General features: G+C 39.5%; 1 protein-coding gene across 2 annotated transcripts in view; it reads right to left on the bottom strand.

Annotated features, from left to right (window-relative positions):
• Positions 1-26964, bottom strand: part of LOC133612793 (zinc finger protein 536-like) — a 117548-nt gene that overhangs the window by 35717 nt on the left and 54867 nt on the right. For both annotated transcript variants that reach the window (XM_072913920.1, XM_072913921.1), the window contains exon 3: positions 6938-7627. In XM_072913920.1, the coding sequence (XP_072770021.1) occupies positions 6938-7627 (690 nt within the window). The remainder of the gene's footprint in view (positions 1-6937; positions 7628-26964) is intronic.

Genomic DNA, 26964 nt, shown 5'->3' with positions numbered 1-26964 from the left:
AAAATTAACAAAAGGCAAGTCCCACTAGGAAAATGCACTGATGCATAGGGATGGCTATGTAAAACAAAAGTAAAACTGAACTGGCTACAAAGTCAACAAAAACAGAATGCTGGACGACAGCAAAGACTTACAGCGTGTGGAGCAAAGACGGCGCCCACAAAGCACATCCGTGCATGACATGACAATCAACAATGTCCCCACAAAGAAGGATAGCGTACGCACAACTTAAATAGTCTTGATTGCGACAACAAAGCTGGTGCGGGCAATAGCATTCAAAGGAAGGCGTGAAGCTGCTACAGGAGAACACCAACAAAACAGGAAGAGTCACCAAAATAACAGCGCAAGACAGGAACTAAAGCACTACACACAGGAAACAAACTCAAAATAAGGCACGACAACCTGGTGGAGTTTAATTTTTTAAACTTTTCTGCTGGTGGTGTGCCTCCGTATTTGTTTTATGAAAAAAATGTGCCTTGGCTCAAAAAAGGTTGAAAAACACTGGTTTAGGGCACGTCCGACCGATAGGAGGCCACGGGGAAGACCCAGGACACGTTGGAAAGACTATGTCTCCCGGCTGGCCTGGGAACGCCTCGGGATCCCCCGGGAGGAGCTGGACGAAGTGGCTGGGGAGATGGAAGTCTGGGCTTCTCTGCTTAGGCTGCTGCCCCCCGCGACCAGACCTCGGATAAGCGGAAGAAAATGGATGGACGTATGGATAATTGAAGTTGCGAGCATTTTTATCATCGATTTTGAGCAAAAAATAATGAATATATCGTTGTCGTGCCTGAATTCCATCGCCCAAGAAACAAACATATGTTTTGATTACACAGTCGCTCAGAGATAGACACAATCATGCCCTTCAACCATCAGAACTCAGAAAGTTAGTGTGAAGGAGAGGAAGCAATCCAGTAGGCACGAAACATTGAAACAACGTTGAACAACTCAAACATAACGTTGAAACAACATGCTTGTTGACGACGTTTAATCAATGTTGGGTTCCGTCATTAATTTGACCTTTGAATTTTGGTCATTTCCCAAACAATTTTGTACAACACAAGTACAACGTTGAAACAACATGCTTTTTGACGTTTATTCAATGACAGGTTGTGACATTGATTTGACCATTAAAATTTGGTCATTTCCCAACCAACAACATTGATCCAACGTTAGACACCAACATTGTCTCAATTTACAAATACAACTACTTTGCAACGTTGTTTCCAAGTCAGTTTTAAAGAACATGTTTGTATCAATGTTGTATCATTGTATTTAAGAGACTGTTCAAACTACAAGTGTTCACAAAGTACACAGAACAAGAATTATGATGAACATCTTAAACCCTTTTTTTTCTTTTTCTGTTTTTTATTGAGACAAAGATTATTTATGTATGTAATATGTGTTTGCTTACTATGGTATATTATTTATTTATTATTTATTTGTTCACTGTTCTGTTACAGAGAACAAGGAAATTGAATAAAATTGCAACGGTATGAAAAGGGGTAGGATTAAACTAAATTCCTACTCCTTTTCGGACGTGCTGTAATGAAACAACTGGAATTGTGTGATGCGTTACATTGTATCGTCTGCATGTTTGAAATAAACTGAAACTGAACTGAACTGAACTGAATATCTTGTGCCTGCTGGGAAAAGACCAAAACAAAAAATATGTCCTACCTGTTAGCAATCCAACGTCCAAACAACAAACATTGGTACATAAAAAAAATAAATACTGTATCTGTGGAACATAAACTGTGATGTCCTAGTTCACATTGTCACACGACGGAAACGGTGTTGCCAGATGTCACAAGAGAAACAAGCAACCAGCTCTATGAAAACAAGTCGCTGATAATAAGCGGACTTGGCAACACTTGACAGAGAAGCAGCCCGAAGGAGACACTGCTTTAGTCTGGTGCCTGAGGTAAATGCTGAACAATATCACTACATTATTTCATAAAACTACTGTACTTCTTTGTGGTACATGCTATTGCAAGGTTTTTCAAACAACATTTATTGTCTAAAGTGTGTTTTTATTTTAAAAAGGCATGTTACATGTTAAAAATGGTGGTATTTTGGGAGGGCTGATTTGAATTCATTTCAATGGGCGGGTCTGACTTGAGATACGAGTGTTTTGAGAGAAGAGATCGGTTGTGGAATGCAATGTGCTCGTAAATTGAGGTACTACTGTATTCCTCCCAGTGGGGATTCCCTAAAATGTTGCACTTACAAGGACAGAAATATTGAGACACATGTATTCTTAAAGTTAAAGTTAAAGGGGAACATTATCACCAGACCTGTGTAAGCGTCAATATATACCTTGATGTTGCAGAAAAAAGACCATATATTTTTTTAACCGATTTCCGAACTCTAAATGGGTTAATTTTGGCGAATTAAACGCCTTTCTATTATTCGCTCTCGGAGCGATGACGTCACAACGTGACGTCGCATCGGGAAGCAATCCGCCATTTTCTCAAACACCGAGTCAAATCAGCTCTGTTATTTTCCGTTTTTTCGACTGTTTTCCGTACCTTGTAGACATCATGCCTCGTCGGTGTGTTGTCGGAGGGTGTAACAACACGAACAGGGACGGATTCAAGTTGCACCAGTGGCCCAAAGATGCGAAAGTGGCAAGAAATTGGACGTTTGTTCCGCACACTTTACCGACGAAAGCTATGCTACGACAGAGATGGCAAGAATGTGTGGATATCCTGCGACACCCAAAGCAGATGCATTTCCAACGATAAAGTCAAAGAAATCTGCCGCCAGACCCCCATTGAATCTGCCAGAGTGTGTGAGCAATTCAGGGACAAAGGACCTCGGTAGCACGGCAAGCAATGGCGGCAGTTTGATCCCGCAGACGAGCGAGCTAAACCCCCCTGGATGTCTTGGCTCACACCGTCCCGAAGATGATCAAGAGAAGAATATCGACCCTAGCTTCCCTGGCCTGCTGACATGAGGGTATGTCTACAGAATATATTAATTGATGAAAATTGGGCTGTCTGCACTCTCAAAGTGCATGTTGTTGCCAAATGTATTTCATATGCTGTAAACCTAGTTCATAGTTGTTATTTTCTTTTAATGCCAAACAAACACATACCAATCGTTGGTTAGAAGGCGATCGCCGAATTTGTCCTTGCTTTCTCCTGTGTCGCTGGCTGTCGTGTCGTTTTCGTCGGTTTCGCTTGCATACGGTTCAAACCGATATGGCTCAATAGCTTCAGTTTCTTCTTCAATTTCGTTTTCGCTACCTGCCTCCACACTACAACCATCCGTTTCAATACATGCGTAATCTGTTGAATCGCTTAAGCCGCTGAAATCCGAGTCTGAATCCGAGCTAATGTCGCTGTAGCTTGCTGTTCTTTCCGCCATGTTTGTTTGTGTTTGCTTCACTATGTGACGTCACAGGAAAATGGACGGGTGTTTATAACGATGGTTAAAATCAGGCACTTTGAAGCTTTTTTTAGGGATATTGCGTGATGGGTAAAATTTTGAAAAAAACTTCGAAAAATATAATAAGCCACTGGGAACTGATTTTTAATGGTTTTAACCATTCTGAAATTGTGATAATGTTCCCCTTTAAAGTATCCATGATTGTCACACACACACACTAGGTGTGGCGAAATTATTCTCTGCATTTGACCCAATACCCTTGATCACACCCTTTGGAGTCCAGGGTAGTTTGATGTACTTACATCTTATACATCTTATATGTATGTTTATATCCCACCTTGAAACTGGTTTATCTTGACTTGGTTGGTTTCCTTTTGACATGTGTAATTTATCATTTATAAGACTTCAGGAAGCACCAGTCCAGCCACGCTCCACTCTTCATCAACGGCACAGCGGTGGAAATAGTAAGCAGCACCAAGTTCCTGGGGGTGTAGATAACTGACAATATAACCTGGCCCCTATACACTGGAGCTCTTGTAAAAAGAGCTCAGCAGCGCATGCACTTTTTGCGTCGGATGAAAAGAGCACAGCTCCCTTCCCTCCATTCTCACCACATTCTACAGAGGCACTATAGAGAGCCTGCTGACCAACAGCATCTCTGTCTGGACTGGAGCCTGCAATGCCTCAGACTGGAAGTCTCTCCAGAGAGTGGTGAGGATGGCGGAAAAGATCATCAGGACTCCTCTTCCTCCTATCCAGGAGATCGCAAAAAGCCGCTGCCTGACCAGGGCTCAGAAAATCTGCAAAGACTCCTCCCACCCCCACCAAGGACTGTTTTCACTGCTGGACTCTAGAAAGAGGTTCCGCAGCCTCCGAAGCAGAACCTCCAGGTTCTGTAACAGCTTCTTCCCTCAGGCCGTAAGACTCTTGAACACGCATCATAATTAAATTATCCCCTCAACTCCCCCAAAAATTGATTAACTCGCTGGAATAAAAAAGACAATATAACATACATCCATAAACGTGGACGCATGTGAAAAAGAGCAATATATTTATCTGTACAGTAATCTATTTATTTATTTATATATATGTATTTATTTTATATATTATTTATATATATTTATTATTTATATATGCACCTTATTGCTTTTTTATCCTGCACTACCATGAGCTTATGTAACGAAATTTTGTTGTTATCTGTGCTGTAAAGTTCAAATTTGAATGACAATAAAAAGGAAGTCTAAGTCTAAGTCTTATATGAATTTTTTATTTAATTTTTTATTTTTTTGTAGTTTCCTTTTTTAATAGTGTTTTTTGAATGTGCTGTGGGCCAATAAAAAAATAAGCTGCAGGTTGCGAATGGCCCCCAGGATGTACTTTTTGTACACCCCTGGGCTCGGTCTCTCCAGAATCGTCATTTTTCAAAATAACAGGACACTTTGGAACGGTTTGGGGAAAAGTCTTCAAACTCAAGATCTTAACTTCTGACCTCATAAACGCTCTCACAAACACAGTAGAAATATATGTGCAACCCTTCCAAGATTTTCCCAGTGTGCCAGTGTAGGAGAGTGTAAATTGTCCATAGGTGAGAATGTGAGTGTGATTGTCATACTTGTCATTTGGGATTTTTTTTCTTTTCTTTTAGCAAAATAAGAATAACTCCTTTCAGATCAGGTGTGCCTACATAAAGTATCAGTACAACAGTTAAACTTGTTTTTACCATGGCCCACAACACCATTAAGGTTACTGTATAATCTTATAAATCCATAATAACATAATATTATTATTTACTTTGCTTTAAACTAACAAAAAGCAAAACTAAGCAGAAAGTCCAGTATACAGCCAGAATTAGTTTTAGATATAAGCCACATGGGAAATTGTCCAATGCAACATTCTCTATAGGGGGGCCCTCAAGAAAAAGGGAGAAAAAAGATTCATATTTACCAACCAAGAGCGGAGTCAGCTGAACTGCCTCGAGGTAATGTTGCAATTTTCCATGCCAACAAAGCAAGTGTGCCTAATAGAAAGCACTTAAACGTACAGTAAAGCGCCACGTTTGAAAATGCCCTAGCTTGATGCTAATTTATATTAGATTTTCTAAGTACATGTTACAGATGTCACGGTTGGGCTTGCCGTTGGTATTTCATGTTTCCAGAATGCGGAAGGACAGCAGGCAGTGTGCCGGTAAGTCTTTACTTCCTAAACAAGGCAAAATACAAATAGGTTGTGCCACTGGGAAGTCCACATTAAGCATAGCATAGCCAAACTTAAATCTGGAGTCGGAACCATTTGAATCAGATGAAAAATATGGGAATTGTAGAACTTAAAAAAAAATTCAATTGGAATTTCATGGAAATTTGGGGCTTTCGGGAAAAGCGGGAATTATTTGGAAAATGTTAAAATACTTGAATGTTCTGAATGAGTTGAAATGGTTGGTGTTGGTATTTTTCAAATCGGTCGAGAAATGCTTTAGAGCATTCACACAATTATAGGACGGTGTGACGACTCTGAGAGACGTTGGAGGGGAGAGGTGCCTTTTGCCATATTGTCATAACCATCTGTGCAGAATGACACACAACTACAAGTTGCTGTTGGAATCATAAATAAAAGGAACAGATGTGAATCCTTAATGGAGTTGACAGGCACTTTTCCGTCATTCACATGAGCATATTGAGTGTCGGAATAAAAAAAATTAAAAAAAAGTGGGGGAAGTGGAGAGGAGCGAAGGTGTATCATGTTGCACTCATAATACATGCATATCAAAGACCGCAGCTGTTGGAGCCCCTCTCAAGAGAGACAGCATTATTAAATCTGCACACCGGCACAAGAGCTTGAATCCTCTCCATCCGGGGCCTTCAATTGACTCGGGCCTTTTGTCACACCGGGAGATTATATCAGTCCTTAAAGCGGACAGGACAGGAACACACGTGTCTTTCTTAGCTCGGTAAGAACCGGTTATACATTTCAACGGGGGAGAAAAAAATTAAAAAATTAAAAAAACTTTTTTAAGTGTCAGTAAAGTGTGTCGTGTGTAATTACCGTGGTTCGTTCACACACTTCCCACCTCCACTGTCAGGTGATGAAAGCTGACATAAATCTTTTTTTTTCGGGAGAAGTGAGGGTAGCTGGTGGCTTACAAAGTCACACATTATACAGGAAGCATGACTTGATGCTGTTATAAAAAAAATAAAATAAAAAAAAAAACGCCTGAGAGAGGTTTAGTTGTGAGAGTTTTGAGAGACAGTGAACCTATTTGTCCACTAGAGGGGAGTATATACTTCCACATGAAAGGCCAGCACTTGCAACGTGTTAAAGTTCAAGTACCACTAGGTGTGGTGAAATTACCCTCTGCATTTGACCCATCCCCTTGTTCCACCCCCTGGGAGGTGAGGGGAGCAGTGAGCAGCAGCGGTGGCCGTGCCCGGGAATCATTTTGGTGATTTATCCCCCAATACCAACCCTTGATGCTGAGTGCCAAGCAGGGAGGTAAAGGGTCCCATTTTTATGTTGATAACTTCACCTACTCTACTTGTATGATGGATGAGCTCACCTGATGTAACGTTATCATCCATGCTCCCCCGATGGATGCTGCCGCGGTCCTTCTGGGCTCTGAGCAGCGACAGGAGGCCAACTTGCTGATAGGGGCTCATCTGATCCAGGGTCAGGTTGTCAGGCGAGGACATGCTCGCTCTTGCCGCAGCCCACTGGCCCATCTTGTCGTACATATCAGCCTCGCCCGCGTCCATCGGCATCTTCCACTCGCCTCCGCTCATCCCGTTACTCTTCTGGTCCTCGACTTCGCCTTCGCCACCTACGTCCTGTATGCTCGCGGCCTCCCGCACTCCCGAAAGGTCGGTGGAGTAGCTCTGAAGGTCATTGCTGAACATGCTAGACATTTGGACCAGTAAAGCGGGAGACGTGGTGGGATGCGAGGAGACGGACAAGTCTAGAGGCTCATACTGGGACTTGCTGGGGGGAGCGGATGACGGACTATCACTGCCTGGGTTCTTGTCAGGGACCAGCAGGGTGCTTTCACTGTGGCTTTGTTGACTACTCGCCGGGCTCCTGCCCTCCGTGGACCGCGGCCTGCAGGGCTTGGAGTTGGGGCTGGAGCTCCTACTGCTGCTGCTGGGCTGCAGGGAGGAGGACAAGTCGCTGTTCTGCCAGGGCGGGAAGTGGTAGCGGTCCAGCTGGAAAGCGGTATAGTCACTGGAGGGTAGACACTTGTAGGCGTTGTCACCTAATGCACACAAACACATCAAATCAAATTGCGTGCATGGTAAGCACTTTGTTCGTAGAAACGGGCACATGTAGCTACAACTGTTTCCTCACATGAAAAATGTTGCAATCCCACACAGAGCTGAGTTGAATGATTTAAGCGGTGCCCTGCAGTAAATCAAGCTTGTAATCAGCTTTCAGCTCCAGTGATCCATCATTTTACAGTATGGCTGCCACCACCACGTGCAATAAATACACCCAAAGACGTTAACACTAAACAAGATTCCTCCAGAAATAATAAAAGAGTGAAACATCCGGAAGACGGTGTTGTTTGCAGACAGAGAGAGGGAGAGAGAGGAAGTAAACAGGTTTCACAGTCATGTGATTAAAACCACAACTGGAGCTCAACACACACACACATATACATATACAGTGTATATATATATATATATATATATTATTGTTAGACTATTATACAATAATATTTTTTTAATATTTTTGCTTGAATGCACACCATTTATATGCTTAAAACTTGGTAACAGGGTTTATAATGCGCCACCCAGCACACCAGTCAAAGTCTCCTTGCTCATTTTTGCACGATCATATGCATTCACCTGATCACTGACCGTTTTGCAACCTTTCAGGTAACCTGCATCCGCGGTTAATGTTAAGGAGCGAGCGTGTGCGCTCTCAATAAATTGTGTGATTATTCTGCAGCTATATATATATATATATATATATATATATATATATATATATATATATATATATATATATATATATATATACAGTACAGGCCAAAAGTTTGGACACACCTTCTCATTCAATGTGTTTTCTTTATTTTCATGACTATTTACTGTCACTGAAGGCATCAAAACTATAGATGAACACATGTGGATTTATGTACTTAAAAAAAAAAAAAAAAAAAAAAAAAAAAAGGTGAAATAACTGAAAAAATGTTTTATATTCTAGTTTTTTCAAAATAGCCACCCTTTGCTCTGATTGCTTTTTCACACACTCTTGGCATTCTCTCGATGAGCTTCAAGAGGTAGTCACCTGAAATGGTGAAACTCATCAAGAGAATGCCAAGAGTGTGCAAAGCAGTAATCCAGAGCAAAGGGTGGCTATTTTGAAGAAAACACAAAACATGTTTTCAGTTATTCCACCTTTTATTGTTGAGTACATACCTCCACATGTGTTCATTCATAGTTTTGATGCCTTCAGTGACAATCTACAATGTAAATAGTCATGAAAATAAAGAAAACGCATTGAATGAGGTGTGTCCAAACATTTGGCCTGTACTTTATATAGACACACACACATATATATATATATATATATATATATATATATATATATATATATATATATATATATATATATATATATATATATATATACTGTGTATATATATATATATATATATATATATACTGTGTATATATATACTGTGTATATATATATATATATATATATATATATATATATATATATATATATATATATATATATATATATATATATATATATATATATATATATATATATAACCTAAACATAGAGATATTGGATATTAGAGATATATTTATTTATTACACACACACCCACACCGTATATATTAGGGCTGTCAAGTGATTATTTTTTTTGTCAGATTAATATATATATATATATATATATATATATATATATATATATATATATATATATATATATATATATATATATATATATATATATATATTAATTAATTAATATATATTTTTTTTTTGTCAGATTAATCACAGTCTTGAACTGTGATTAATCATGATTAATCACAGGTTATTATTTGATTGCATAAATAAAATGTGTTTAAGAACAATACCCCAATATTTGGATACACATGCAACTTTATAGTCAGAATGTCATACAGGAACCCTTTTTTTATGTTTTACTGAACTGCAAGTCAATGGGTGGTTTGCTCAAAACTTGGCGACAGTAAGTATAAAATTAAGTTCATGAGTACAACATTTTCTCAGAATACCGGCCAAACTCATCAATTCCACGCCGACCAGCGTGGTGATTGGTTTGACCTTTTTCTTTTTCTTTTTTGAAACGATACTATTTGACTCAAATTTAAATTGAATTCAAATCATGTTTTGGAATTATATGAATAAACTACATCGGAAACAACATTGCTCAAAACCTTACGTTTAATGCAAAATTGAAAAAAAAAATCAAAATGAAGTGAATATATTTCTTAAATAAAACTATATGGTGCTTAACGTATGGTTGGTTGTTAGTGTTGCCAGCATGGTGGTCAATGTTACCACTGGTTTCTGATATTTTTTTGACCACTTCTAGCAGTGTGTGTGTATACATACATATATACAGTCGTTGTCAAAAGTTTACATACACTTGTAAAGAACATAATGTCATGGCTGTCTTGAGTTTCCAATAATTTCTACAACTCTTATTTTTTTGTGATAGAGTGATTGGAGCACATACTTGTTGGTCACAAAAAACATTCATGAAGTTTGGTTCTTTTATGAATTTATTATGGGTCTACTGAAAATGTGACCAAATCTGCTGGGTCAAAAGTATACATACAGCAATGTTAATATTTGGTTACATGTCCCTTGGCAAGTTTCACTGCAATAAGGCGCTTTTGGTAGCCATATATATATATATATATATATATATATATATATATATATAACATATATATACGTATATAATGCCATCAGCAGTGTCCTCACTTACGGATTTTTAGTGTGGTTTGCTAGCTGCACTAAAGCGAACCAACAGGCCCTCCAGCGAGTGGTTAAGGCGGCGGGGGAAATTACAAGGACGATACTCCCAGAGATGAGTGCCATGTACCCAACTCGCTGCCTAAAGTACACAACATCCTGAAGGACAGATACCACCCAGCACATGGCCTCTTCAACCTGCTACCCTCTGGAAGGAGGTATAGATCGATTCGCGCCAGGACCACCAGAATGTTTCACAGTCTGTATCCCCAGGCTGTGAGACTGCTAAATGAACAGCCTGCCCCTTTGCTGCCCCGGACCGTCTTATTACCTCACTCTTCACCACCTCAATAATTGTGCTCTGGACATTGCATTGCTGCAACATCAACGTAACACCCATCAGACACCTGACTGTTCCCACCCCCACGTCCCTCTTATCGCGATCTTCCTGACAATGCTAAAATGCTAAAATGTAAACTATTGTCAACCTGCACATCAATGCAGTTTCTACGCCGCTGGACAAAGCTCAAACAAAATCTCGTTGTTCATGTATGACTTAAGTGTTATTATGACAATGACAGTAAAGGAATTGATTGATTGATTGATAATGTGTGTATGTAGTATGTTTCAATTGATAAAATGTATTAATCAAATTAATCACATTTTTTCGATTACTCGTGATTAATCATAGGTTTTTACACACTTGCATAATTAAAACTACTTAAAAAAGGGTGCCCAATATTTGGACATAAATGCATTTTACTGTCATACAGCAAGATTTTTTTTTAACATTTTAGTCTAAAGCACGTCATTTATTTAACTCAAAACTTGCTGACAGTTTTATATAGTCCAGTTCAGGTGTATTTTGAAGTGAAACAGTGAAACAGTGTCCTCACTCATTTTATATTGTCTCCGCTCGGGATGGTTTCCTGCTGGCCCCACTATAGAGTGGACTCTTACTATTATGTTGGATCCACTATGGACTGGACTCTCACAAATTATGTCAGACCCACTCGACATCCATTGCATTCGGTCTACCCTGGGGGGGGGGGGGGGGGGGGGGGGGGTTTACCCACATATGCGGTCCCCTCCAAGGTTTCTCATAGTCATTCACATCGACGTCCCACTGGGGTGAGTTTTTACTTGCCCTTATGTGGGCTCTGTACCGAGGATGTCGTTGTGGCTTGTGCAGCCCTTTGAGACACTTGTGATTTAGGGCTATATAAATAAACATTGATTGATTGATTGTATTGACTTGATCACATAACAATTCACCTCGCCTTTCAGGTCACCACCCATGGTTAAGTGTATCAAAGTAGATTGAGTGCTTAATCTGCAGCTGTTCATGATTAATGCAATAATTTTTTTGTGAATAATCACACGAGTTAACTACCGTATTTTTCGGAGTATAAGTCGCACCGGAGTATAAGTCGCACCTGCCGAAAATGCATTACAAAGAAGGAAAAAAACATATATAAATCGCATTAGAGCCCTGCCAAACTATGAAAAAAACTGCGATTTATAGTCCGAAAAATACGGTAGTTATTTTTGACATCCCCAATATGTGTCTATATGTGTATCTCGTTCCTTCTTCATATGTTTACATACAATGTAATGGTCAAAGTGATGACAGAAACACCCTCCAGCAGGGTTAAACACACTTCACTGGGGCCATTTTGAGTAAGAGATCGTCAGCCTCACACTGTCTTTAAACAGCCCAGCTGTTTCGTTGCCATTCCAATTACAGTAAAAGTCATCCAACGCCATTAAGCCACAAATATTGGCAGTTTATTGCCCAACACTCTCTTGGCATTTGAAGGTCAGGCCATACATTATACTGTGTCTTTTAGGGGTGCGTCTGGGATAGGCAGATAAACCCACCACCATTAATTTAATTCCATGCATATTGATGCCTTATTGTTCTTCTTTAATGGACTAATATCTGAGTTACAACAGTGATTCATCCCCGCCAGAGAAATATCAATTTCATACACCTCAAGATGTGACCCTGAGGTAATTCTCCAGATGTAATGATCTGTAGTCGACGCTTTACTTTGTTCCGAACTTTAATAGAAAAACTACAATTGTGCAGCGGGTGGTAATAAAAGTATGGCTTTTTTATTTTATATTTCAAATGTGAAAAAACATAAAATATTACCGTCCTTGAACAAAAGACATCTCAGTTTGTAGCGTGCAAAAGTCACACCATTAGGTACACGTCCAATACAGGTGACAGGACTCGTATTCTAAGATCATCATTTTCAATTGACTGTTTGGGCGACGAAAAACGTTGAAAGTTTTCCACTTGTTGAAATGTACAGTATATGTTTTAATTGCTGATGCGTTTTAATTGATTTTTAAATACGCCAGAAAATAACCCGTTTTGTACACTGCTGATGTGTATCGATGCACAGTAGGGTGTATATGTGTTTCTATATAGTATTTTTCCAGCAATGGTCATGTGGTGACATCAATTATGGTATTTTGAGAGGTAATCATTGAAGTCGGAGATCATATATATATATATATATATATATATATATATATATATATATATATATATATATATATATATATATATATATACACATATATATATATATATATATATATATATATATATATATATATATATATATATATATATATATATATAAAGGGTGTGGGAAAAAATCGATTCGAATTCGAATCGCGATTCTCACGTTGCGCGATTCAGAATCGATTCTCATTTTTAAAAAATCGATTTTTTTTTATTTTATTTATTTTACAATTGTATTTATTTTTTATTTTTTTATTAATCAATCCAACAAAACAATACATAGCAATACCATAACAATACAATACAATTCCAAAACCAAACCCGACCCAGCAACACTCAGAACTGCAATAAACAGAGCAATTGAGAGGAGACACAAACACGACACAGAACAATCCAAAAGTAGTGAAACAAAAATAATTATTATCAACAACAGTATCAATATTAGTTACAATTTCAACATAGCAGTGATTAAAAATCCCTCATTGACATTATCATTAGACATTTATAAAAAAAAAAAGAAAAAATAGTGTCACAGTGGCTTACACTTGCATCGCATCTCATAAGCTTGACAACAAACACACTGTGTCCAATATTTTCACCAAGATAAAATAAGTCATATTTTTGGTTAATTTAATAGTTAAAACAAATTTACATTATTGCAATCAGTTGATAAAACATTGTCCTTTACAGTTATAAAAGCTTTTTACAAAAATCTACTACTCTGCTTGCATGTCAGCAGACTGGGGTAAATCCTGCTGAAATCCTATGTATTGAATGAATAGAGAATCGGTTTGAATCGGGAAAAAAATCGTTTTTGAATCGAGAATCGCGTTGAATTGAAAAAAGAAAATCGATTTTGAATCGAATCGTGACCCCAAGAATCGATATTGAATCGAATCGTGGGACACCCAAAGATTCACAGCCCTAATATGTATATGTATATATATATATATATATATATATATATATATATATATATATATATATATATATATATATATATATATATATATATATATATATATATATATATATATATATATATACCGTATTTTTCGGACTGTAAGTCGCAGTTTTTTTCATAGTTTGGCCGGGGGTGCGACTTATACTCAGGAGCAACTTACGTGTGAAATTATTAACACATTACCATAAAATATCAAATAATATTATTTAGCTCATTCACGTAAGAGACTAGACGTATAAGATTTCATGGAATTTAGCGATTAGGAGTGACAGATTGTTTGGTAAACGTATAGCCTGTTCTATATGTTATAGTTATTTGAATGACTCTTACCATAATATGTTACGTTAACATACCAGGCACGTTCTCAGTTGGTTATTTATGTGTCATATAACGTACACTTATTCAGCCTGTTGTTCACTATTCTTTATTTATTTTAAATTGGCTTTCAAACGTCTATTCTTGGTGTTGGGTTTTATCAAATAATTTCCCCAAAAAATGCGACTTATACTCCAGTGCGACTTATATATATATATATTTATCATTTATATGTTTGTTTCCTTCTTTATTGTGTATTTTCAGCAGGTGCGACTTATACTCCAAAAAATGCGGTGTGTATATATATATATATATATATATATGATGATGTCACCTTGTCGATGTGAAATGCATTTTTAGACAATATGATTTGCCTGAGCGGCCAGGAGACACTGAGAGTAACAAGCGGTACAAAATGGATTAGAAAGGACAGATTAAAAAATATATATAATTTAAAAATAATTAAAAAAAAAAAAAAAAATCTTTTTAACTTGGGACTTCCGGCGGACCGGATTTTGGACGTTGAAGGGCCGGATCCAGCCCGCGGGCCGTAGTTTGGGGACCGCTGGTCTACTGTAAAGGACGCTGGTTCTCCGGAACATACAAAATAAGACTGATAGTGAGGGTACAGAAGCCCAGAAGCCCCCTCGGTCCTTAGCTTTCTGGAAATGTGGCCCCCAAAACAATGTAGTTGAATATCCCCCCAGTTCAGTATAAGAACTTTGCTTGTTTTATTTAAGGTGTGTACTGTATATACAGTGTCAAACGGTGCATCATGGATGTGCACGAGCGGGAAAGAGGCTCCAACAGTGCCACACCCTTGTGTCTCCAGTAAGAGACAAAATCCAAACAGCTTAATGGAACTCTTTCAGATGCTCGATATGTCTCAATTATTTTGTGGTCTAAATTATGATGACACTGCCGGTCAGGCCCCGAATGCAGAAAACAAATATCTGACCTCATCTTTTAGCATCCGAAAGCCATTTGCCAGCCTACACGAGAGCAGTAAAACAACATAAAGACGGAGAATTCCGCCGCTTTTTCTTTTCCCCCTCCTTTGGACGGGTGCCATCTTTGTGATTGCCTGGTTCATGCTAACTTAATCAGTTTAAGATTTACTTACACTGTCGAGGCTCACAATATGTGAGGGGAGTCATTTCAGAGCTTAGATTTATCAAGCAAAACTCCAATTACTGCATCATTACAAGCCGCCGCCTCTCTTGCCTAACACAGAGCGGCTAATAAAGTGATGCAGATGCGTTATCTGACCTTACTGGATGTGCAGAGAAAACTGTAAATAAATATATATGAGCCTCCAGCAAGCCTGCAAAAGTAGAAAAGAAAGCCAGCTTCCAGACTCGGGCAAGTGATTCATTTCATATGGAAATTGGCTTTAAGATTTACACCCATACATCGCCATCAATGCAATCACAGCCTTGCATAGTATATGCTTACACAGCCATTTGGCAGTTATATTGTCGAACATCAAACTGTATATAGTGTGGCTCTTTCTATATGTGCAATCAAGCACCTGAGATGCAAAACAGTTATTCATGGTGCCTGGTTTGGTTTAAGATGAAACAGAGTGAGAGTCTCACGCCAGACTGGTGCGAAAAACAGGGGCGCCAGATGTTCTTTGATGTTTATAATAGCATATATTATTAATATTAATTAGACCACATAGTCAATGACGCATTTGGGACGTTTCCAAGTCAATTAAGCCACATGGCATTCAGGGTACAGTGGAAACAATATTTCAGGGCAGGTGTTCACAACTCCCCGGGTAAATCTTTTTATCTGCATGCTAGGAAAACAAGCGTTTTGAGCTTAATTTGAGTCTCGTATCTGCAATAATAATTAAAAAGAGGATTAAATGACAGACGTGCGGCTGAGACGTCGGGAGCCAACAGGTAATCTGGCTGCTTAAAGCGGTCTGACTGACATTTATTAAAAAGAATAACACCTTTCAAATCTGGTGAAGAAAAAAAAAACATACATTGTTGCAATTGGAGCATGGGAGGGGAAAATATTCATTTATTAATCAGACTTTCATAATAACCCAGAATAAATAAGCCGGCTGACTTCCATGCAATGATATGATTATGATGTGATTATACTACGCTAATATTCCCGGATAATAAACATTCGGATCACTGGCATGTTTAAATCATATTAATGTTAATGTGACTCTAGCCTACTGGCCAGCGTGCTCGACTAGCAGTCAGAAGAGTTGTTTCATCATCAGTCAGTATAGTCGGAAATGATAGCAATAGTGCTATTTTTGATCATAATGTCAACCGTAGTTGTACGGAGTAATCAAAGATTATTGGAGATGAATAAACATGAACTAATACGGACAGGAAGTAAGGTTGTGAAAATTACAGCAACTCAAATTGATATTTTTTGAATATATTTTGAAAACTATGAATCGGTTTCGAATGAGAGTGAATACAAATTGCAATCTCACAACAATTTACAATCCCGATTACAGTGCGATTCTTGGGGTGTTAATTCGATTCAGAATCATTTCTTGATTCAAACTGATTCTTGAAATGCAAATTTTTTGGATATTATATTTTTAGCAAATATTTTTTTTAAACCGGTTGCAGGTTACAAAAGCTCAAAAGTCAATTATAAATCAAATCAGAATCTCAATAAATAAGAAACGTGATTTGGATCTGAATGGATTTCTTACAACAGCTTACAATTCAATTCAGTTCCAATTAGTAAGTAGGGTTGATTCTTTATGAACACGATTCTTAATTCAAACTGATTCTCTCAGTGTATTATTTGGCATAAATATTATATTAAACCCCTTTAAAAACAGGTTACAGGTTACAAAAGCTCCTCTTGACTGCTGATGTATGATGTGTACACGCAGCGAGTAAGCATGTGATGTCCTAAAAAAACGACTTTTAAAAACAAAAAGTTTTTTTCAAAATTATGAATAGAACCCAAAACCAGTGAAGTTGGCACATTGCTTAAATCGTAAATAAAAACAAAATACAATGATTTGCAAATCATTTTCAACCTATATTCAATTGAATATTGTCAGAGTTTGTTGGTGACGAACCCCAAGATGCAGAGAAGGCGGAAGGCATTGTGCGGGAAAACATGATTTAATTTAACACTATGGCAAAAAAATAAACAAAAGGGTACAAACAAAAGGCGCGCACAAGGCGGAGAACAAACATGGCTATGAACTAAAATAGCACAAAGGCTAACTGTCGACAAGAAACAATCAATCAATCAATCAATGTTTATTTATATAGCCCTAAATCACAAGTGTCTCAAAGGGCACAAAAACACTTACTGTGACACGAAGGAACTATGACATGAGCAGAGTGAACAAAAGCAGACAGAGCTACAACGACAAGTATTATGACAGGTAGTAGTGACAACGAGTATTAGCGACAATAATCCAGCAGTGACTGGAGGGTAGGGCAGGTATAAATAGCAGCTGGCTGATTGACACCAGGTGTGGCCAGGTGCCAATCAGCCACAGCTGAGGGGACACAGCACTCAGGGAGACAAACAGGAAACAAAACCAAAACAAGAGCGCTGACAGGAAATACTACACACACAGAGGAAAAACTAAAACACAACCAAACTGTCAGGGGCAAGCCTGACAAATATACTGCAAAGACAAGATACTTAACGTTCAAACTGGAAAACGATGTTATTTTTTTGCAAATATTAGCTCATTTGGAATTTGGTGCCTGCAACATGTTTCAAAAAAGCTGGCACAAGTGGCAAAAAAGACTGAGAAAGTTGAGGAATGCTCATCAAACACTTATTTGGAACATCCCACAGGTGAACAGGATAATTGAGAACAGGTGGGTGCCATGATTGGGTATATAAGCAGCTTCCATGAAATGCTCAGTCAGTGGCGAGGGTCACCACTTTGTGAACAAATGCATGAGCAAATTGTCGAACAGTTTAAGAACAACATTTCTCAACGAGCTATTGCAAGGAATTTAGGGATTTCACCACTTATCTGGAGAAATCACTGCACGTAAGCGATGATATTACGGAACTTCGTTCCCTCAGGCGGTACTGCGTCAAAAACCGACATCAGTGTGTAAAGGATATCACCACATGGGCTCAGGGACACTTCAGAAAACCACTGTCAGTAACTACAGTTTGTCGCTTCATCTGTAAGTGCAGGTTAAAACTCTACTATGCAAATCAAAAGCCATTTATCAACAACACCCAGAAACGCCGCCGGCTTCGCTGGGCCCGAGCCCATCTAAGATGGACTGATGCAAAGTGGAAAAGTGTTCTGTGGTCTGACGAGTCCACATTTCAAATTGTTTTTGGAAACTGTGGACGTCGTGTACTCCGGTACAAATAGGAAAAGAACCATCCGGTTCAATTTTGTTTGCGTGTGTGTGTTATAATTTTTGTGAAGCCATCACTGGAGGGTACCAGTGAGAGAAATAGAATCAATAATGGAACTTACTGCAACTTACTCTACTACGCAGGCTGCATAGTAGAGGAGAACGGTGTTAGTTGTCACACTGGAGTAAGAACAAATCAGTTTGCTCCAATTGCACATCATTAAAACATCTTTCAACAATCATTCCTGCATGAAATTGAAGCTTAAGGTGTTATGAAATATACATCCCTCTCAATGTCCAACTCATTGTAACAATGAGGGTCTGCAACCCCGGTTGCAGACCCAGCTGCAGAAAAACATTTAAGTGGGGGGCATTCCATTTTTTCAGCGGGGCCCCCTGTCAAAAATGGATTCCTGCCGGGTGAGCGCGCACACTTGCTAAAGCTGCAATGCTGGGACTTTGTCTGTCCACAACTGATTATTACATGTAAGACAAACACTTTATATTTGTGGTTATTGTAACGATATGTGTTTGAAATTATTTAAACCTTTATCGTGTCCTTTAAGAAGGGGAACCGGAGGGTGTGTTCCAACTATCGTGGGATCACACTCCTCAGCCTTCCCGGTAAGGTCTATTCAGGTGTACTGGAGAGAAGGCTACACCGAATAGTCGAACCTCGGATTCAGGAGGAACAGTGTGGTTTTCGTCCTGGTCGTGGAACTGTGGACCAGCTCTATACTCTCGGCAGGGTCCTAGAGGGTGCATGGGAGTTTGCCCAACCAGTCTACATGTGTTTTGTGGACTTGGAGAAGGCATTCGACCGTGTACCCCGGGAAGTCCTGTGGGGAGTGCTCAGAGAGTCTGGGGTATCGGACTGTCTGATTGTGGCGGTTCGCTCCCTGTATAAACAGTGTCAGAGCTTGGTCCGCATTGCCGGCAGTAAGTCGGACCCGCTTCCAGTGAGGGTTGAACTCTGCCAGGGCTGCCCTTTGTCACCGATTCTGTTCATAAGCTTAATGGACAGAATTTCTAGGCGCAGTCACGGCGTTGAGGGTATCTGGTTTGGTGGCTGCAGGATTAGGTCTCTGCTTTTTGCAGATGATGTGGTCCTGATGGCTTCATCTGGCCAAGATCTTCAGCTCTCACTGGATCGGTTCGCAGCCGAGTGTGAAGCGACTGGAATGGGAATCAGCACCTCCAAGTCTGAGTCCATGGTTCTCGCCCGGAAAAGGGTGGAGTGCCATCTCCGGGTTGGGGAGGAGATCTTGCCCCAAGTGGAGGAGTTCAAGTACCTCGGAGTCTTGTTCACGAGTGAGGGAAGAGTGGATCGTGAGATCGACAGGCCGATCGGTGCGCCGTCTTCAGTAATGCGGACGCTGTATCGATCCGTTGTGGTGAAGAAGGAGCTGAGCCGGAAGACAAAGCTCTCGATTTACCGGTCGATCTACGTTCCCATCCTCACCTATGGTCATGAGCTTTGGGTCATGACGGAAAGGACAAGATCACGGGTACAAGCGGCCGAAATGAGTTTCCTCAGCCGGGTGGCGGGGCTCTCCCTTAGAGATAGGGTGAGAAGCTCTGTCATCCGGGGGGAGCTCAAAGTAAAGCCGCTGCTCCTCCACATCGAGAGGAGCCAGCTGAGGAAGTTCGGGCATCTGGTCAGGATGCCACCCGAACGCCTCCCTAGGGAGGTGTTTCGGGCAAGTCCGACCGGTAGGAGGCCACGGGGAAGACCCAGGACACGTTGGGAAGACTATGTCTCCCGGCTGGCCTGGGAACCCCTCGGGATCCCCTGGGAGGATCTGGACGAAGTGGCTGGGGAGAGGGAAGTCTGGGCTTCCCTGCTTAGGCTGCTGCCCCCGCGACCCGACCTCGGATAAGCGGAAGAAGATGGATGGATGGATGGATCGTGTCCAAAAAATGAAAGAGTTGACCATTTCTACGATATTAATGAGATTGTAAATGACTGTTATTGATTCGATGTTGATGTGCTTAAACCTAATATTTGTTTAAAAGCTACATACAATATTAACTGTTCTTTGTTCATGCACATTATAAATATTAATAAAGTGTTTGGATGTATTCACTAAATCAATGTATTCTTGGTTGCCGAAAAGGGATTCGAAGTAATACTTTGATATTGACACATCTCATCTGTGCATACATTACTAAAATACCCTTAAGGATTGCACAGATGAAATGTGTCAATATCAAAATATTACTTTGAATCACTTCGGCAACCATAAGTTGTCCTGTTGGGGTAGATTTCTACTTTTTAAAAAGTGCTTAAACACGTATACAGTACGGTATGTACTTTATTATCATATATGTAACGCTCTTACCTACTCAGTGGCCTAGTGGTTAGAGTGTCCGCCCTGAGATCGGTAGGTTGTGAGTTCAAACCCCGGCCGAGTCATACCAAAGACTATAAAAATGGGACCCATTACATCCCTGTTTGGCATTCAGCATCAAGGGTTGGAATTGGGGGTTAAATCACCCAAAAAATTATTCCCGGGCGCGGCTGCTCACTGCTCCCCTCATCTCCCAGGGGATGAACAAGTGGAGTGGTCAAATGCAGAGGACAAATTTCACCACACCCAGTGTGTGTGACTATCATTGGTACTTTAACTTTAACTCTTAAAATCAAAGTGTCACATTGAATCACTTATAGCAGTGTTTTTCAACCTTTTTTGAGCCAACGCACATTTTTTGCGTAGAAAAATCATCAATCATTAAAAACAAACCTCAGTTGACAGTAAAAAGTTGTTGTCGCAATTGTTGGATATGACTTTAAACCATAACCAAGCATGCATCACTATAGCTCTTGCCTCAAAGTAGGTGTACTGTCACCACCTGTCACATCACGCTGTGACTTATTTGGATTTTTTGCAGTTTTCCTGTGTGAAGTGTTTTAGTTCTTGTCTTGCGCTCCTATTTTGGTGGCTTTTTCTCTTTTTTTGGTATTTTCCTGTAGCAGTTTCATGTCTTCCTTTGAGCGATATTTCCCGTATCTACTTTGTTTTAGCAATCAAGAATATTTCAGTTGTTTTTATCCTTCTTTGTGAGGACATTGTTGATTGGCGGTGGGGCGGTATAGCTCGGTTGGTAGAGTGGCCGTGCCATCAACCTGAGGGTTGCAGGTTCGATCCCCGCTTCCGCCATCCTAGTCACTGCCGTTGTGTCCTCGGGCAAGACACTTTACCCACCTGCTCCCAGTGCCACCCACACTGGTTTAAATGTAACTTAGATATTAGGTTTTCACTATGTAAAGCGCTTTGAGTCACTAGAGAAAAGCGCTATATAAGTATAATTCACTTCACATTGTCATGTCATGTTCGGGTGTACATTGTGGACGCCGTCTTTGCTCCACAGTAAGTCTTTGCTGTCGTCCAGCATTCAGTCCTACACTTCGCTGAAAGTGTGAGTAAGACGCTTGATAACTAACTTTTAAGTGCAGCTTTCAGCGAATAAGTCAACTCTTAGCAGATTTCTTAGGAGTAATTCTAAGACGCTTGATAAATACGGCCCCAGGTCTGCAGTAGACTATAGTGGAGACTATATTATATTATAACTAGGACTGTCAAAATTAATGCGTAACACAAGCAATAAATTACAGAAAACTATCGGAATAATATTGTATAAATGCAGATTGATCATGCACTTTATTTTTCCCGCACAAGCTTCTTTATCTGAATATTGGTGCAGGTTTCTATGCAATCAGTGATGAGGTCAGTGCATTTCATACTTGCCAACCCTCACGGATTTTCCGGGAGATTCCCGAAATTCAGCGCCTCTCCCGAAAACCTCCCGGGACAAATTTTCTCCCGAAAATCTCCCGAAATTCAGGCGGACCTGAGTGACGTGTTGACAGCCAGTTTTCACGTCCGCTTTCCCACAATATAAACAGCGTGCCTGCCCAATCACGTTATAACTGTAAAATGATGGAGGGCGAGTTCTTGGTTTCTTATGTGGGTTTATTGTTAGGCAGTTTCATTAACGTCCTCCCAGCGCGGTAACAACACACAACAACAGCAGTCACGTTTTCGTCTACCGTAAAGCAGTTTGTCTGCCGTAAACAGCAATGTTGTGACACTCTTAAACAGGATAATACTGCCATCTACTGTACATGCATATGTGACAATAACATCTAGGGCTTTTAGAGAGTGCAGTGCACAACTGCGCACACAACAAGGAGACGAAGCATAATGCATCATCAGAGAGGGTGTTCAGCATGGTTAGAAAAATAGTGACAGAGAATAGAACAAGGATGGACAATTCAACCCTTAACTCAACAGTGAGTAGATGAATGTTATGTGTGTGTATATGTGTAAATAAATGAACACTGAAATTCAAGTATTTCTCGTATTTATATATATATATATATATATATATATATATATATATATATATATATATATATATATAATAAAATCATTATATATATACATATATAGCTACAATTCACTGAAAGTCAAGTATTACTTATATATATATATATATATATATATATATATATATATATATATATATATATATATATATATATAATGCATGAAATACTTGACTTGGTGAATTCTAGCTGTAAATATACTCCTCCCCTCTTAACCACGCCCCCAACCACCTCCCGAAATCGGAGGTCTCAAGGTTGACAAGTATGGTGCATTTGCCAGTGCAAAGTTTGAAGTCAAAAAGATGAGTGATGAAACTCTGACTCGCTGACAAGTTCCACTTCAAATTTAGGGATGGGTACTGAATTCGGTACTTTTACTTTTTTTAAAGTACTGACCGAAGACAAAAGCCATTCAGCGTGTGATATAATATTGCTTATTGTTCAATAAGGGAACAAAGTTGCACCGATGCACCTGATAAAGCGGTCTATGATAGAATACTAATTTGGACATTTCTGTCATTTTGTCCACTTTATTAATGATTCATTAACTATTCATAATGATAGTAATTCATGGTTCCTAACACAATCATTCCTCCGTAACTCAAAACTGTCCTGTTTACTGTTCCGCAAAGGGTAACCGTTAACCTTTTTCTGCCGTCAATCACAACGAAGAGACTGCAGTAACAAGAGCATCTTAAGGAAAAGTGATATTCTGCAGAGTCGCATGTCGTGTCAACTGGTCAAATCAGACAATTATTTTCTTTCTGACAGTAAAAAACACTTAAAAGGAAAGAACTAAGTGGAGAACATGAGAGGACATCGTCACATGGCGTCTGCTCGTTGATCTTGAGGTTAAAAGTACTAAATGGACTAGTTAATTACTATGTGTCAGATCGTTTTAGGTTTGTTTGGAATATTTGTCCTCTAATCCAGACCAATGTAGGTCACAAGCCTTAAGCATGCATCCTTCATTAGTTTATCATCCTAAGCGTTACTCCTATGTGCATTTTCAAATCTGCCCTGATCAGATATTGAGAGAAGCAATTTGCCTCCTATTGAAAGCAGATAGTCATTTAAGATGGTATTTGTCGCCGGGAATCTAAATCCAGCGAACGACTCAAACAAAGGACCCGTCTCTCTCCCTGACAGCCATGACTGTACTATATTTGCTATCCATATTGAGGACATCAATAACATCATGACCACCATAGGCTATAGTATGAATAATGCAGCCAGTAATTCTGGACTAATCAATGTTCCTCAAGCTGAACATCTGGCAGTGGTAATTCTTCCTCAGCATCTCCGCTCTCCTGAATTAGAAAACACTTTCTCACTTCCTCCGACCATCCAAAACACATACCCACCCCTCTCCCCACCGATCTCCGAAAAACTTATCCCCCTGTTATTAAACCCTCATCAAGTGGTGCGTGTTGGCCATATGTGTAGGATTTACCTATCTGTCCTGCAGCAGACCTGAGTGTTGAGCCCGGGCCAGCAGTGTGTGATTGTGTTAATTAATCTGTCATTGTGAGCACAGGGAGCAGCTGCAGAGGTCTCAGGGATATATTGTCAGAGCTAAACAATGCGGTGCTAAGCCCCCAGAGTGAGTCTACCATTACACAGAACTAAGAACAGAGAGGAGAAGGGAAGGGGGGGAGAAAGCCTGCCGGATTCATCATTGACTAAAGCAATGACGCCTGACCTTTACAATGAATTAGTTTCCATGCTTAATATTGACTGAAATTAGAGTCTGATGCTGAATGTGCCATCCCAGAACTGCATGCTCTCAAATCCAAAAAGTGACGGCATATGGTGTTGGGAGATAGGGGAGAAAAAGAAAACAACAGTTACTTTAAGCGTAACTACAAGTGGATTTGCCCGACGCACGCCAGACATTTACATGTAGAATATGCAGATCGCAGTCTAGGCGCACAATGCATAAACAAAAACATCCAAGCAGATTAGACCTGATCCATTTATCTCTGCTATACGGCCTGGATCTAGTCCAGTCCTGCAAGATCACGTCCAACTTCCATGGACTTTAAAGGGTCATATTATGATTTTTTTTTCTACATTTAGAACACTTCTTTGTGGTCAACATAACATGTAATGATGGTTCTTTGGTCAAAATGTTACATAGATTATGTTTTACAGACCGCTTTCTGACCATCTCTTCAAGACCCGTGGCTCCACTTTGACTATGTCTTCTCATGCCATTGTTGTAGTTTTTAACGCTTACATATCAAGTCTACTGACAGAAAATCTCATTTAAAAGCTTGTACAACACTTAAAACCTTTAGCATATCTGTATGTGGAATTAAATTATGGAATGGATTAACCAAAGAAATCAAACAAAACACCAATGTGATTCAGTTTAACAGACTGTTCAAACTACAAGTGTTCACAAAGTACACAGAACAAGAATTATGATGAACATCTTGAAACCTTTTTTTTTCTTTTTTCTGTTTATTGAGACAAAGATTATTTATGCATTTAATATTTGTTTGCTTACTATGGTATATTATTTATTTGTTCACTGTTCTGTTACAGAGAACGAGGAAATTGGATAAAATTGCTATGGTATGAAAAGGGGTAGGATTAAATAAGCTCTGCTTCTTCCTACTCCTTTTCGGACGTGCTGTAATGAAACAACTACCGGTAGAAATGTGTGATGCATTACATTGTATCGTATGCATGTTCCAAATAAACTGAAACTGAACCGAACTGAACTGAAGATATAAGTTTGAACCTTACGCTACTTCGTATTAGAAATGGCAACAGTGGAGGATGCGTGTGCATGTACGAGCCAGTTTGCCCCACAACAAGATCATGGAGAAAAACAAGGAGCTTATTGACTATAGGCACTCTGGGTACATTTATACGATTTACAGATCATTCGGTAAAGTTTTTCCAAACCGATGACTTCACAAGTTGTGCAAATTCCAAACTGTTCGTTTGGCAGAAGTAGGGAGGATGGCAAAATTGTTTTATAACTATCTCCGCAATGCTTCCACGGTCTGATTTAAAATTTTCAGGACTCATGCAGATCCCAAATACACAACAGCAGGTACCAATAGGAAAGGAATCAATTGTCAACCTGCACATCAATTCAGTTTCTATGCCGCTAGACAAAGCTCAAACAAAATCTCGTTGACATGGATGACTCAAGTGTTATTATGACAATGACAATAAAGGAATTGATTGATTGATTGTAGGGCTGCAACAGCTAATCGATTAAATCGACTAAAATCGATTATAAAAATAGTTGGCGATTAATTTAGTCATCGATTCGTTGGATCTATGCTATGCGCATGCGCAGAGGCTACGTTTTTGTTTTGTTTGTTTTTTAACCTTTATTTATAAACTGCAACATTTACAAACAGCTGAGAAACAATAATCAAAATAATAGGGGTGTAACGGTATGTGTATTTGTATCGAACCGTTTCTGTACGGGGGTTTCGTTTCGGTGCGGAGGTGTACCGGACGAGTTTCCACACGGACATATTAAGTAGCGTACTGCACGTTGTGTAAACAATACTCAAAATGCCGGACATTTGAGGCATTTATGAAACTCCACCCTGACAGCTCCGCAAAAGAGGACATGTCCGGTGAAAAGAGGACGTATGGTCAGTCTATCCTAGCCCGTTAGCTGCTAGCATGCTAGCCAAAGAGGACTAGCAGCGATCGGTTTCACCAGGCTAGGTCCTGACCATACGTCCTCTTTTCACCGGACATGTCCTCTTTTGCGGGGCTGTCGGGCGGTGTTTCTTAAATGCCTCAAATGTCCGGCATTTTGAGTTAGGGTTGCGTGTATTTTCAATATACGTTCAGGGTTAAGAAGGTTAAAAACACAACAAATTGCGCGCGCAGCAGCATTCGTGAGGGAGGGGGAAAGACAGAGAGAGCGAGAGAGTTGTGATAAAAGCGCATGCGTCGTCAGACTCTGCTTTTTATCCATAGATTTATCACATTTAATTTTTTATTATCTATAGCAGGGGTGTCAAAAGTGTGCATTTTTGTAACATTTTCCTTGTTTTATTTGGCAAGTTGAAAGAACATGGCGCCAGTATCCTGTTTTTTTTTTT

Source organism: Nerophis lumbriciformis, linkage group LG10, assembly GCF_033978685.3.
Source record: "Nerophis lumbriciformis linkage group LG10, RoL_Nlum_v2.1, whole genome shotgun sequence".
NCBI classification, from domain to species: domain Eukaryota; kingdom Metazoa; phylum Chordata; class Actinopteri; order Syngnathiformes; family Syngnathidae; genus Nerophis; species Nerophis lumbriciformis.
This window is presented reverse-complemented; position numbering and strand designations above follow the sequence as displayed.